The 14,639-nt window shown below is 48.4% G+C and overlaps 1 protein-coding gene across 7 annotated transcripts in view; it reads left to right on the top strand.

Moving 5' to 3' along the window:
* Positions 1 to 14,639, top strand: part of LTBP4 (latent transforming growth factor beta binding protein 4) — a 1,439,220-nt gene that overhangs the window by 1,237,473 nt on the left and 187,108 nt on the right. For all 7 annotated transcript variants that reach the window (XM_086938230.1, XM_086938229.1, XM_086938227.1 and 4 more), the window contains one exon: positions 12,425 to 12,550. In XM_086938230.1, coding sequence (XP_086794356.1) covers positions 12,425 to 12,550 — 126 coding nt within the window. The remainder of the gene's footprint in view (positions 1 to 12,424; positions 12,551 to 14,639) is intronic.

The following is a 14,639-nucleotide window of genomic DNA, read 5'->3' as shown; positions in this document are numbered from 1 at the left end:
TGGCAGTGGGCCACTGCTGACCGCTGCCTACGGCCTACACTGTGGTCCAGTAGGTCACAGACTCATGATTCCGCAATGGCGGAGTCCATACCAGTGTACCGGCATCATCGCAGTCTGCATTCCCACCCAGCCCTGGTGCCACTAAGTCTGTTCCCTGACACTCATGGACACAATGGTGGAGTCTAAGCCTATGGACTAGGGGGCAGTTTTCACCCCCATGTAGCTGAGCAGAATTGGTGGTGGCAACGGGCTGTCGCATTCCACTCCTCCATTTGCTGCTTCCTGATAAAATCAAACCTTTCAGTGTCTTGCCCTGGAGGACACCTGCCACAGTCCCCCGAAAAACTCCAAAACATACACCTCGGACAATGATGGTTACCCGCTCAGGTCGCATGGCCCATCTGACTGCACCGCAAGTCACCGTCCCGTGGCAGGGTGCCTGTGCCGGCCGCAGTGCATCCGGGGCCACTAACTCTGTGCTGGTCAGGTCCGGGACCCCTTCTCCGGAGACATAGGCTGGCCCCTGAGGTGTGGCCCTTGGGCTCATCAACACCATGACTCTGTGGCCTTGCGCTGTACTCAGCCTCCGGGCCCAAATGCGTCCCACCAGGGCTCACATACCAAAGCGAGTCCAGACCGGCCAGGACGATGCATCACCGCAGGAGGCACACACCACCATCGCAAGAACCACCTCCAAACGCCATCTGCCAGAGTTGAAGTGGTGGTCCTGACAGACTTTGTGGTTGCTCAGGCCTGTCGTGGATGCCATCATCGGCATGATTTCCTGCTCAGCACTCCAGATGTCAGTAACTCAGTGCACCGGAGGCCATTGTCCATAGCTGATTGTGTTTTGTGCTGTGGAGCGGTTGCGCAGATATGTCACCTCATACAGTGTTGGGGCCCTGAGACATTGATGGTAAAGATGATGGAGGTCTGACATCTGCATCAGTAATACATCGAAGGGACACAATTCAAGACTTTTTGTGCACATGAGCGCGCTCATCTCTATTGTCCACAGCCCGGTGCACTGCGAATCACGGACACTTCCGTTTGCATGTTGGCTGTCCTCTGGACTTTATATGGCTCACCGCATGTTGCTCAGCAGTTGACTCTGCATTGCATGTGTTTTCTGTTTGTTTTACACTGGTATCCAATGTTCAAGTGGTTGCTAACACCAGACATTCCGTGCAGGTTGGCTTTCACTCACCCCACACACATCCAGCACAGGCGTCACTGTACATGTGGCCCTGCCAAGGAGCCGGGTGCATGTGCCCGTAGCCAGTTCAACAAGATCTCTGCATGTGTCCCTGTGGTCTTGTAGTATGCATGTGGGCCCTGGGCCTTACGACTTTACATTGTGCGGTGTACATCGGATGCAGACATATCATCGGACTTGAACAAAAAGCTACTGGGTTCGGGCTCCCAACAGCACTGCTTGCCACAGGCTAATAAACAACAACGGAAATTGCAGGTGCTGCCTATCACTTACTCTCTTATTTTAATTTGAACATCTGACCATAAAACAAATGTTGCAAAAGACCAAGATGTGTCCTTTTGGTTTGAGTTCTTTTATTTAGAAATATTTATTTTATATTTTTAGATCTCACCCATTTGGAAATTTAATGAAAAACTTTTTTTAAGACCTTATGTACAACAACAAAAGATTTACTATTCAAACAAGGAAAAAACTTTTTTTGTCATGAATGAAAATATTTAGACTTTTTTGGACAATATATACAACATACATTCAATCATTCCACTCACAAACCACACTATTTACATTTATACATACACAACAAAGAACATATAAATCGTATCTACAATGTAATCACTTTGATTTACAAAGAAGCCTAGAGAGCTCTCTAGGCTTCTTTGTAAAGTCTAAAAATTTTCATTCATGACAAAAAAAGTTTTTTCCTTGTTTGAATAGTAAATCTTTTGTTGTTGTACATAAGGTCTTAAAAAAAGTTTTTCATTAAATTTCCAAATGGGTGAGATCTAAAAATATAAAATAAATATTTCTAAATAAAAGAACTCAAACCAAAAGGACACATCTCGGTCTTTTGCAACATTTGTTTTATGGTCAGATGTTCAAATTAAAATAAGAGAGTAAGTGATAGGCAGCACCTGCAATTTCCGTTGTTGTTTATTGACATGTCATCGGAGGCAGCGGGTTGGGGCTTGGACATGTAGCTTTGTCATCACCCACTCCATTCATGAGGGGAGTGGCAAGGGCCGTCATACGCACAGCCAACATGGGTATGTGACTGCTAATTGCGCGTCCCTGGGCGTGGTTCTGTGCATGTGCGGAGCCAATTGTGTCCTCTGTTCTGCAGTGTCTGCTGTGCGTGTAGTTCCATATTCTCGTCAATGTGGCTGTGCTGTTCATGCTATATGTGTGTGCTGCAGTGTGCCAAGGGGATCTGGGACATGATCCTGGGTGTCTGTGGGTGTCCATTGTACTACGCCTCGTTGTGCATGTGTGCCATTGTGCCCATCTCCCCCCGTACCCCCAGGCCCTGTTTGTTGCACTCCCTGTTGGTGTTTTGTCTGGTCCTCTCGAGCTGTGTCCCTACTCCCTACTCCTTGCACCGTCTCGACACTGATGACAGTGGCCTGGGTTTCCTCCAGCTCCTCTGGAGGCACTGGACTGCCACCTCCTGTCGCTGTTGCTGCCTTTCTGTTGGCAGCGGTTTGGTGCCCGGTTTAGGTTGTCACGTAATGCAGTCGCCTATTGGCCTCCTGTATTGGCCTGCTCAGCACTCCGACTGCATTCCAGGTGGTCTGCTTGTGGGTCAGTTGCTGGTAGTGTTCTGTCACCTCCGTGACGCTGTTCTTGTTTTCCTGCGGTCTGCACCCCGTCTTCCCCTCCCTCTTCTCCTTCGACTTCCCTGACCCCATTGTTCCTTGCTGTGGTCTGTGGGGGTTGTGAGTTTCGAGTAGGCCTCTGCGCTGGTCAGGGTGCATCCATGTTGCTACGTGCTTTGTCTTGTTTCTGGTGTATTTTTCGCTGGGTTTTTATGGTGCATTGTCCCACCAGACGCATGAGATTAGCAGGCCTGTGGCTGGTTTTTCCTACTTTTTGTCCTGCAGTTGGCCTCATCGCACTTTTTTTGTGGTTGCGTATCGCATTTAGCGCCGCGGCGTTGATTTTCAAGCGGATATTTGCTGCGCTATCTGGTATCTATTGCCTGCTACCGCCGTGTTGTGAATTCCACGTTGACAGAGCGTTATTCTCCTGCAATGGGCTGCGATGTTGAAAGTTCCGCTACGCTACTCTTGCTGTAGTTATCACACTTTCTTGTGAACATACCCCACAGTTATACAATTATATTTTTACTCTACAATAAAAAAGGAAAACCTTTACTTTTAGTGCAACCTATGAGAGAATTTTTTTCCCAAATCACATCCACTTGCAGGCAAAACTTCATACCATTCATAAAAAGTAATTTCTTTTGTGGACTTTGAAGATGTTCATCTGACAGGTAATACAGTGTAAACCTTAGAGGTTTAATTGTTAGGAACCAGAACATTTGACTCCTAGTCCTAACTTCCTCGCTTAAACAAATTGTGTGCTCCTGGGATGCTTTCCCTGTGTTTCCTCATTTGGCAAAATTGTAAACACAGAGAGGAAGGATAGATAGCTTTTGCACTATGTGCCCTATGAACAAGCCTTCAATCAATCAATCAATGCATTTATATAGCACACTACTCACCCGGAGGGTCTCAAGGCGCTAGGGGAGGGGGGGGGGGTCCGCTACTGCTCGAACAGCCAGGTCATGAGCTGCTTCCTGAAGGTAAGGTGGTCCTGGGTCAGGTGGAGGTGGGTCGGGAGGGAGTTCCAAGTCTTGGCGGCCAGGTAGGAGAAGGACCTTCCTCCTGTGGTGGCTCTTTGGATGCGGGGGACGGTGGCGAGGGCGTGGCCGGTCGATCGAAGCTGGCGTGTGGGAGCGTAGAAGTTCAGGCGGCTGTTGAGGTATCCTGGGCCTTGGTTGTGTAGGGCTTTGTGTGCGTGGGTGAGGAGACAGAAGGTGATTCTCTTGTTGACCGGGAGCCAGTGCAGATCTCTCAAGTGTCCGGAGATGTGGCTGCGGCGGGGATGTCCAGGATGAGTCGTGCTGAGGCTTTCTGAATCCGCTGGAGTCTCTTCTGGAGTTTGGCGGTGGTTCCGGCGTAGAGGGAGTTGCCGTAGTCCAGACGGCTGGTGACGAGGGCCTGGGTGACCGTCTTCCTGGTCTCGGTGGGGATCCACCGGAAGATCTTACGTGGCATGCGCAGGATGTTGAAGCACGACGAGGAGGCGGCGTTGACTTGTATGGTCATGGAGAGGGAGGAGTCCAGGAGGAAGCCCAGGTTGCATGCGTGGTCTGTTGGTTTGGGTGCGCTGCCCAGGGCAGGGGGCCACCAGGAGTCGTCCCAGGCGGAGGGGGAGGATCCCAGGATGAGGACTTCCGTCTTGTCCGAGTTCAGTTTCAGGCGGCTGTTCATCATCCACTTGGCTACGTCAGTCATCCCTTCGTGTAGGTTGGCTCTGGCGGTGGCGGGGTCGTTGGTGAGGGAGAGGATCAGCTGGGTGTTTTCGGCATAGGAGATGATGTTGAGGTTGTGTTGGCGTGCGATGGCTGCGATGGGGCTCATGTAGACGTTGAAGAGGGTTGGGCTGAGCGAGGAGCCTTGAGGAACGCCGCAGATGACTTCGGTGGCTTCTGATCTGAACAGGGGGAGGCGGACCCTCTGTGTCCTTCCGGCGAGGAACGAGATGATCCATTTCAGTGCCTTCTCCTGGAAGCTGAGGCGCTGCACTAGGGTACAGTGGCAGACAGTGTCGAAGGCCGCGGAGAGGTCTAGAAGGATGAGGGCCGCTGTTTTTTCCGTTGTCGAGTAGGGCTCGGATGTCATCGGTGGCTGCGATTAGGGCGGTCTCGTGCTGTGGTTGGCCCGGAAGCCAGACTGCGAGAGGTCGAGGGATCCGTTCGTCTCGAGGAAGGCGGCCAGCTGCTTGTTGACGGTCTTCTCGATGACTTTTGTGGGAAACGGGAGCAGCGAGATGGGGCGGTAGTTCTTGAGGTCGGTGGGGTTGGCTGATGGCTTCTTTAGTAGAGCGCTGAGTTCGGCGTGCTTCCAGCTCTCCGGGAAGGTAGCGGTGTCGAAGGAGGTGTTGATGATGTCCCGCAGGTGGGTTGCGATGACAGCGTCGGCCTTGTTGAAGACTTGGTGAGGGCAGGGGTCGGTCGGAGATCCGGAGTGGATGGAGTTCATCGTGCGGACGGTGTCTTCGGTGCTGATCGGGGTCCAGGCGCGGAGGGTGGTGGTGGGGGGTGGTGGTTCAATCGTGGCGTGCGTCGGTTGAGTGCTGAAGCTGTTGTGTATGTCCGCGATCTTGTTGTGGAAGTAGGAGGCGAGGGAGTTGCAGAGGTCTTGCGAAGGGGTGATGTCGTTGTTTCCGGCGTTGGGGTTGGAGAGCTCTTTAACGATGTTGAAGAGTTCCTTGCTGTTGTGGGCGTTGTTGTCCAGTCGTTCCTTGAATGCAGTTTTCTTGGTGGCGTGGATCAGTTGGTGGTGTTTTCGGGTGGCGAGCTTGAGGGCAGCCATGTTGTTTGGTGTTGGGTCTCTGCGCCAGGCTTTCTCGAGGGCTCGGCAGTTCTTCTTGGAGCTCTTGAGTTCGTCGGTGAACCATGGGGCTTTCTTGCTGCGGGGTCTGCTAGGCGGGGACTTCAGGGGGGCGAGGTCGTCTGCGCAGTTGCTGATACACTTTGCGAGGTTGGTGGCCGCCTGGCTTGGGCTCATTGCGCTGGTGGGAGGGTTCATGCTTAGGGAAGTCGCGAGTTGGTCGGCTGTGATCTTGTTCCAGCTTCTGCGGGGGACCTGTTGCGGGTGGTGGTGGTGCGTTGACTTGCTGAAGCTGAAGTGGACGCAGCTGTGGTCCGTCCAGTGGAGTCCGGTGGCGTGGCTGAAGGTGATGTCCTTGCTGGATGAGAACACAGGGTCGAGAGTGTGACCGGCGTAGTGGGTGGGGGTGGTCACCAGCTGCTTGAGGCCGAGGTTGGCGAGGTTGTCCAGCAGGGTGGTGGTGTTGCGGTCGTTGTTGTTCTCCAGGTGGAAGTTGAGGTCCCCGAGGAGGATGTAGTCAGCGGAGAGGAGGGCGTGTGGGCTGATGAAGTCAGCGATGTCTTCGCTGAATTGTGTGCGTGGTCCCGGGGGTCTGTAGGTGAGGGTGCCTCTGAGGGTGGTCTTGGGGTTGATGTGAATCTGGAAGTGCAGGTGTTCGGCAGGAGCGAGGGTGTTGTCGGTGTTGGTCGTGATGCGGATGGTACTCTTGTGGATGATGCCGATGCCTCCCCCTGTCTGGTTGACGCGGTCCCTCCGGGTGATCTTGTAGCCGTCCGGGATGGCGATGGCGATGTCGGGCGCTGAGGAGGCGTTCATCCAGGTTTCCGTGAGGAAGGCGACGTCTGGGGCGGTGGTGTCGAGCAGGTCCCAGAGCTCGACGGCGTGTCTGTGGATGGAGCGGGAGCCTTAACTATGAGACAATCTTTAATTGTACTATAAATGTTATAAATAATGCTTCACTTGCGAAACTGCTGTAGGTTAATGGATTTACACAGTATTTTAGGAATGCCTTCTCTACATTTTTAGCAGTATTGAAACTATGAGCCAGCCCTCTGCCAAGAAGCCCTTAAGAAAGTTTATGAAGTGACTAAAGTTATCATCTGGCTTTCAGCACCAGTGAGTTGTGGCGTCCAGGCTTTACTGCTAGAGCTGAAATGATTCCCAGGGAGTCAGCCCCATTCTTGCACACAGCAGAGATATCCGCTCATGGAACCAACACTTCAGAAGGCCCATACAAGGAAACTCTTTACATAGACTGCACCAAATAAATTATCCACACCACTCACCCAACATAACACTCCCAGAATAACAACCCATGCTTAGCTTATCTTCATTTGAAAACATGTCTCAGAAAATAATAAACCTCAATGAAAAATTCAACATTGTAAATCGAAACTTTTTCTGAGTTCGATTTCTGTAAACTAAAGGATTAGTCAAATATTTATGTTAATTTTAACATGCTATCTTCATGTGCATACTGTAGGTTTATAGTTTTTTGTTCCTTTCCAAACCCTATTTCCAGTCCTTTTTTAGCCATAGGAATTTATACAATATATTTTGATAATTGAATTCTCATGTGTAAGAAAATATCGAAAACATTGAATTTTTATTTCAATCATCGCAGTTTCCAATAAAGATATTTGTTACAAGAAAACACTCACAGATTGAATTAATACATTAAGAGATGAAATTCCAATCCCTCCAACACATAACACAGCATCAAAGCCACATACTTTGCATCTATTTATTTCCATCAACACAATTAAAAAAACCCTTCTCACATAGCTTAACATATTTGGACATCCACATGAAAGATTCCAAATGTACCAACCTAAAAGATCAACCATGAACAGATACAAACACATACAGACCAGTGGCGACTGACACAATGAAGAGGTGGTGGGGCTGGTGGAGGGGGAGCGCAGGGGGGTTAATATATATAGTTTTTTAAACCCACTTAACTGAAGCTGCCAGCCTCATCACTTCTCGCGTCTCTATATTCTGCTGCTTCCTGGTCCCAGCAGACACTGGGACAGCAGCGGAGACTTCCCATCCAATCCCTGCACTGCGAGCTGAGCGAGGATTGGCTTGAGCGGGCTGCTTTGAAACTCTGCTCAGGACAGGGAGTCTGTGCTGTTTCTCCAATCCAGCTGTTCAATACAGCCCGGTTGGAGACACCTAAGTGGACATATGTGCCTGAGATGGCCAGTCAAACACACATGTGCGTGCACAAACCAGTCCTCCTCCCTCCCACGGTACCGGCCCGCCCCTCCCTGTACCTCAGAGCTGGCAAATGAAAAATAAACTGATTATAGTATATTGTTTTATTTTTCACCTGCTGGCTCTGAGCCAGTGGGCCGACGCTCCTCCGTCACTTCGGAGGAACCGCCCCTGATACAAACTAAGACGGACTTGTTAGACAGTACACCTAACATGAAGCAACAAATTACCTAAGCCATCTTGATGGTAATATGATGATTCCAAACTGTCGGCCAGATTTAGAGTTTGGCAGACACTGCACACCGTCACAAATGCAATGGAGCCCACTGCCCACCAAACCTTCAATCCTCCCCCTATTTTAGAGACAGGTGGACCTTAAGTATTCGATGGGGCTTTGATAGAGCTCTGTGAATGGAACGCTTCCAATGGAGAAGGAGCATATGAGGAAGGACATTACTGTACCCGCCTTATAGTGTAATGTCTTTTTTTTTAATCCATCACCATCAGGAAAAACCTGGTGCTGAGGGACAGAAAATAACAATGAAGATCTCCGCACTCAGGGAGAAACTTCCCAGAGTGTGGAGGTATTAGGTTTTTGTCTTTTTAACAAAAATAAGTTAAATGTTTGGTTGACAGCCATCAAACCCCACAGTGGCCATCCACCAAATCTTTTCTACAATGAAAGAGATCCCCCATGACGAATGTTTCTTTGAATGTACATAGATGCTTTCTGGGCCAGTGTTCCTTTCTAAATTATGACACCAGCCAGTTGTCTGTCAGAATAGCAGAGGTAATGTCCTCAGCCATCCTAACCAACAAACTACTGTCCACCAACCCCGTAAGTAGGTAATTTACAGCAGAAAACAACTTGCTGGACCATGGACAGCCATGACTGACCCAACCAAACATAAAATGACACACAGCAACATTGAAACCACCTTAGGTTAAGTTATACTGAACAATACCACACAATAGTCCTCGATCAAACCATAAGGAATCTCCTCATTTAGTGAGAACCACACAAAGCACATTTAGTGCATGCATCTCAATCCAGCATTCTTCACACCCACAAAATATTCAATGTTCACATCACACCACGGGCAATACATTTTTCTTCTGACTCTTGTCAACACAAGAATGTTCAAAACCATGCACAAGTGAACTTTTCAGCTACTGGATGCAACAAGAGAGTGCCATAGAACATCTAATAGCATAACATAATGAGAAGCAAAGGGCCCTGATGCATAAAGCCCAGGGGCAGAAAAGCAATTCCTGTTTGCACATTGAATGCTTTGTAACCTAGGGTCTCATTACGATGTCAGGAGGAAAGCCTGTGCCCGACACTGTCTCTGAATCGGGACCGACCGACTTGCAGTCGGAGGTGTCGCCCGCCGGATTACTGTTCGGTCGGAGTTTTATTGTTCCCTATGGGAGCTCATTTTGTGCCCGACAACCAGTCGTAAGACAGACTCCTATGGGGAAATGGTGTCTGTGTGTAAACCCCTGCACATTGTTGGAGGCACCCTAAGGTGCCTGCCGCATAGTGCAGGGTTTTTGAGGGTGGTATCTTAGGTACCCCCTCGGTCATCCACCATAGGCCGTGGGGCCTTGGGGGCCCTGCCAGGGGCCCCCAATGTCAATTTCTGACAATCTTGCCGTGTTGGACAGGCCGACGCGGAAAGGCTGTTGGAAGATGACATCGTAATCCTGTGAGCGGAACGCTGTCCATGGGAGTGTGCGATGCGGTTCCGATTGACACAAATACTCCACGAGTCGCTCAGAACCAATTCAGAATGACCGTGAGGTTTGCATTCCAACCACGAACATCGTAATCGGAGGTCGGAATGTAAACCGACTGAGTCAGTCGGAAGTGTTCCAACGTGGTTGAGGAGATTTTAACTGTCAGGAGGAGGCTTTCTGCCCAACATAATGAGCCCCCTAGTGTTCGTTTTGTGCAGCAACAAATGTTCTAAGCCTTCACAGGGTAAAGTGGTAGGGCTTTGCAGAAACTTGCCCCAGGAGGCAGAATTCTATTTGCATATCGTAACAAAAGGGATGGGAATGCAGTGAAGGAAGCTTGCAGGGGAGAGCAGACTTCTGTCCCTGGATTTCAGATCTCAAAATGTCAACTTCTTTTTGTTTCTGGCTGTAATTCTGATCTCTTAAAGGGACAAGTTTTGAAGTGAGAAACAAGCACTGGCAAAGCCAGGAGGTCTTGCTTTAGCAAGCATGCTGCATTTACATTTTTAAATTGTATTTCTTTTTTTGTTTGCATATGTAATACGCAAATAAAATTGCCAAGCATAAAAGGTACAAAAATGAAAGAAGTGGCCAAGCAGACCATGCAGTCACTCAAAATGCAAGTAAGCCAATGGATGAAGTGGACTACCCACGGCCCCATATTGTATTCTGTGGTAAGTGGAAGCAAAATGTGAATGACAGTTGAACAGACCAATTGAGACAGAAGGCTGACCGAAAGCTCCTGTTTGAATGGATATTTTGTAATTAAGTTTTGGGGAAAGCATGATGCCACCGGTATCTGAAAACCATTGCAAGGAGCATAAAGAAATTCCATGGCCCATGTACACCCCCCCCCCCCCCCCCCAAAATGGCTGGTGCCTAAATTCACTAAATGGGAAGCAGTGCTCAGACCGCTTCCACTATGTAAATTAATTCCACCCATTTCCATTTGCAGGTATCCAATAAATAGTTTACGACCACAGACTCGCTTGACAACCAACATTAGGAATGAAGAAGTCCTATGTCACATGAACAACTATTTGTTATCTATTCATAATAATGTATTCCAAAGAATGTGTATACTGTGACTTGCACAGACACTTGCGAATCACAGTGTGCCTTTGGATACATTGTGGGGCATATGTATCAAACAACAATTTTGCGAGTCCTTAAAAGCGATTTTTAGCAATTCTCTATTAAGGACTCGCAAAATGCAATGCATGCATAATTGCGATTTCTACATATTCCTTAATTGCGAATCGCAATTTGCGATTCACAATAAGGAATTACCGCCTGATTCATCAAGCTAAATTGCACTCGCAAAGGGCAAGATTCTCAGAATCTTGCCTTTTGCGAGTGCAATTTTTGCATTTGGGATTCATCATCCCAAATGCAAAAATCGCTATTCAAGAATTCGCATATTTGCGAGGAATTGGATTTAAGGAATCTCTAATAGAGATTCCTTAAATGCAATTCAACAACCAAATAGAAATAGCGAAATCGCTATATTTGGTCTCAATTTACCACCAGGTCTGACTTGGTGGTAAATTGCGTTAATTGTGTAAAAAGCACTTTAGTGCATTTTTTTCTTTTGCATGTTACACACACACATGTCCTTTGGACATGTGTGTGCGCAACACCTGTTCATATGTGCATTTTAGGGGTGCTACAGGGTGTCCTTTGGACACCCCTGGCACCCTTAAAATCGCTATCTGATTTGCGAGTAGCAAATTGCTACTCGCAAATAAGGGATACTCCCCATTCATTCCTATGGGCCTTTTGGCCCATAGGAATGAATGGGGAGTTATTCCTTTTTTTGCGAGTAGCAAATTGCTACTCGCAATTAGAGAACATGTAGGAATCGCTATTTATTTAGCAATTCCTACATGAATGCCGTTTTGCGTGTCCTCAATAGCGAGTCGCTATGATTCGCTATTAGGGCCACGCAAAACGGCCCGTACATGAATCAGGCTGTAACTTCCCATTCATTCGCAATTTGCAAGTACCCATTAGGTACTCGCAAATTACAAAAGCAATTTCAAGGGTGCAAGGGTGTCAAAAGGGCACTCTGTTGCACCCCTGAAATATTCATTTGTTCACATGTGGCACACATACATGCCCTAAGGGCATGTATGTGCACCACATGGCACTTTGAAAAATGTTTTTTTCAAGTAAATTGCAAATTACCATCAACTTGAAGTTGGTGGTAATTTGCGATTTCTTAAGGGCAAATTGAAATTTCTGGCTGCTTCCAGAATTGCATTTGAGGAATCGCAATGCAATTCCTCAAATGCAATCGCAAAATAGGGACTCACAAATTTTGAGATTCCTTATTTTGCGATGGCCTTTTGTGATGATACATCCCAAAACGCTTTTTCCCGTTTGCGAACGGGAATTGGGCCTGATACATTCGGCCCTGTGACTTTGGTTTTTAGAGTCGCAAAGTATGTGATTTAAAAAAAAATTATTTGCTCTACAAAATTCCACCACTTTCTAGATTAATTTAGCAGTCCTCGTGCAACGTCTCCTTCTAGGATTCCGTGTCATGGGAGAAAGGGCGGTAATTAATGCCTAGAATGGAGTCACCCGACTAATGAGGTCATTCTGCCTGCTCCAGCCCACACGTCTCATCTCCTTGCATCTTTTATGCCCGTTCGTCTTGGGTTTCTCCCGTGCAGGAAAGTAAGTGCTCAACCTGTCGCTCAGTAGGAAGTGATGTCTAGCTGGTGAGGGCAGAGGCCAGCCGCCACACTTGGGCCTTTCTCCTCCACGCCAAGGTGACGTCTTTTGTGTGTCCTGTGGACTGACAGCGTCCAGTAACCCCACACTTCCTGTCTCTCCTGCTTTGTTTCAGAGACCAACGTCTGCGAGCTGAACCCCCAGATCTGCGGCCCGGGCCGGTGCGTGCCCCGCCAGGGGAGCTACACCTGCGTCTGCAACAACGGATTCTGGCTCAGCACCCAGGGCACCCACTGCATCGGTAAGGCGGACATTTTCTCGGCTTTGTTGCAGGCCTGCGCCAGCGCCTCCCTTTCCACCCAACACGATATTTAGAGGATAATTACAGGGCTGTAGTTGAGCGCCTCCCATGAAGAAACATAAACTTACAAGCGAATTTCCGATGACAAGAGAAGGGTTCGTTCTGTTGGTAGGCTAGCAGGGCCGGGGAAGAGTCACTGGTATGCCAAATAGTCCAGCGTGTTTCTTCTGCCTGTCACAGGCCTTGCAGCCTTTCACAACACTGTGGCCTCTCACTCCGTTCCCATAGGTCTCTTTTGGAATGAGCATCCAACAAAAATAAAGGGTGGCGGCCTTAAACCTCGCTTGCGTTGCCCCTGGGTGGACCCAGCAGCAATCAAGACATCTACTCACTGGCGTGCCTGCACGCTGTCTCTTTTTCAGGAAGTGACACCCTCTCCCTCGCATGAATTCCTTTGCTCACTAGTTCTCTCTCTGTCTTCTGCTGTGAATCAGACATAAAAAGAGACATTCTGGAACCACACTGCGTTCTCTACTCCTTGGTGGGCTGGAGAGAGACCCCCACCCCTCTCTCGGTCGGTGTAGTATGCAAGGAAGCTTAATTAAAGTATGCGGAGTTCTTGCCAGCTCCAGGACAGGATTTCGGAGCCCCAGGACAATGTTTTCCAATTTATTTTCTCGCCTTCACAGAGGATTCTTTTGCCATTAGTTGCAATCTGCTGCCCTCTTGTGGTGATTGTTTAGGCGGTTACTGCCTTAACGTTAACGTAGCAGCACTGACTCTGTTGCTACATAGGGTTTTAGTTTTGTTTCACCACTTTCTCCCCTAGTCCTCCGGCTTTTACAGAGGCAGCCCCCATCCAAACTTTAAAGTTTGCTGCCCGGAATATCTTTTGTCCCTGGCACACCCAGTGACAAAGAAATATCCAGAGCCTGTCAGTGCTTAATTTGTAAAACAATAAGTGCCAGGGCCCTCTTCAGGAGGCCACTGCAGTTTACATCATCCATTGCCCCTGCCAGTGCTGCCAATGACAATACCAGCTCAACTAGTAACAATCACACTCCAACAAGTGTGACAGTTCAGACTATTCAACGTCCTTAAAGTTATAAGAAAGACTTGGGTGACAGTTATTAGTCATTGTTAATGTATCTTAAATTAATAAACAGTTGTTGCTGTGCTCATCCCTAATTAGACAGACAGCGCCACCATGTGGCAGACTGTCATAAGAGCAGGTGCTGACATTTAAGTGCTGGTGCCAAGTACTGGAAACCACAGGCTCAAATTTAGTACTATTGATGGTAGAAAGCAATACAGGTATACAGGTGTGCAGTTCCTAAAGACGTAAAGACAGTATTACAGTTCCAGGAAAAGGAATGCACACCAATAGGAGCACAGGCCCTCACACACCCAAAAGGGTGTCATGCTGTGCATGTGGAGAAGTGTGGCTCACTGGTTAGAGCAGGCAGACCCTGAAGCAGAGGTCAGACCCGGGACCAGGGTTTGATTCCCAACGCGGCAGGGTGTTGAGCTCAAATGTCCACGGACTCGATAATTCTCGCTTCGGTGCCTGACCTAATCATGGGTTCACACTCTGCAACTCTGGGCATTAAGCTTGCTTAATCTCCACAACGGCCCCCCCCGGCGGGATGCCTGGCTTTCACCTTGGGGATGCCCTATAGGGGCTATCTTACAGGGAAAAACCAGGACGGGTTCCCAAGGCAAGCGCGGAGATACCCCTTCGGGGGTCGATTCTGGCGCTATATAAGAAATATAATAATAAAAATAATAATAATGCTTCATCATTGGGTTAACTCATCAGGCCGGCTCTGCAATGCCCGATAGGCACCCACAAGGGGGCTCTTTGACGGAGGTCCTTTAATAGCCGTATGGTAAAGTGAGGGTGTGTGGGCTTTTGTGACATGTGTAGGGTGGTGTGAAGTCTGATTTAAAATAGGAGTAGTGATGCTCAGTTTCAGAAGTATTTATGATGGAGCTCACTAGCTTAATAAAAGAATGATATGCTAATTTAGGAAATAATGAGCCTAATTGGCATAGTGAATTCAGCGATTTAAAACATCAGGTCAACATG

Source organism: Lissotriton vulgaris, chromosome 9 (assembly GCF_964263255.1).
Source record: "Lissotriton vulgaris chromosome 9, aLisVul1.2, whole genome shotgun sequence".
Taxonomy (NCBI): Eukaryota; Metazoa; Chordata; class Amphibia; order Caudata; family Salamandridae; genus Lissotriton; species Lissotriton vulgaris.
Note: the sequence above shows the minus strand (reverse complement) of the source record. Positions and strands in the feature narration are given on the sequence as shown.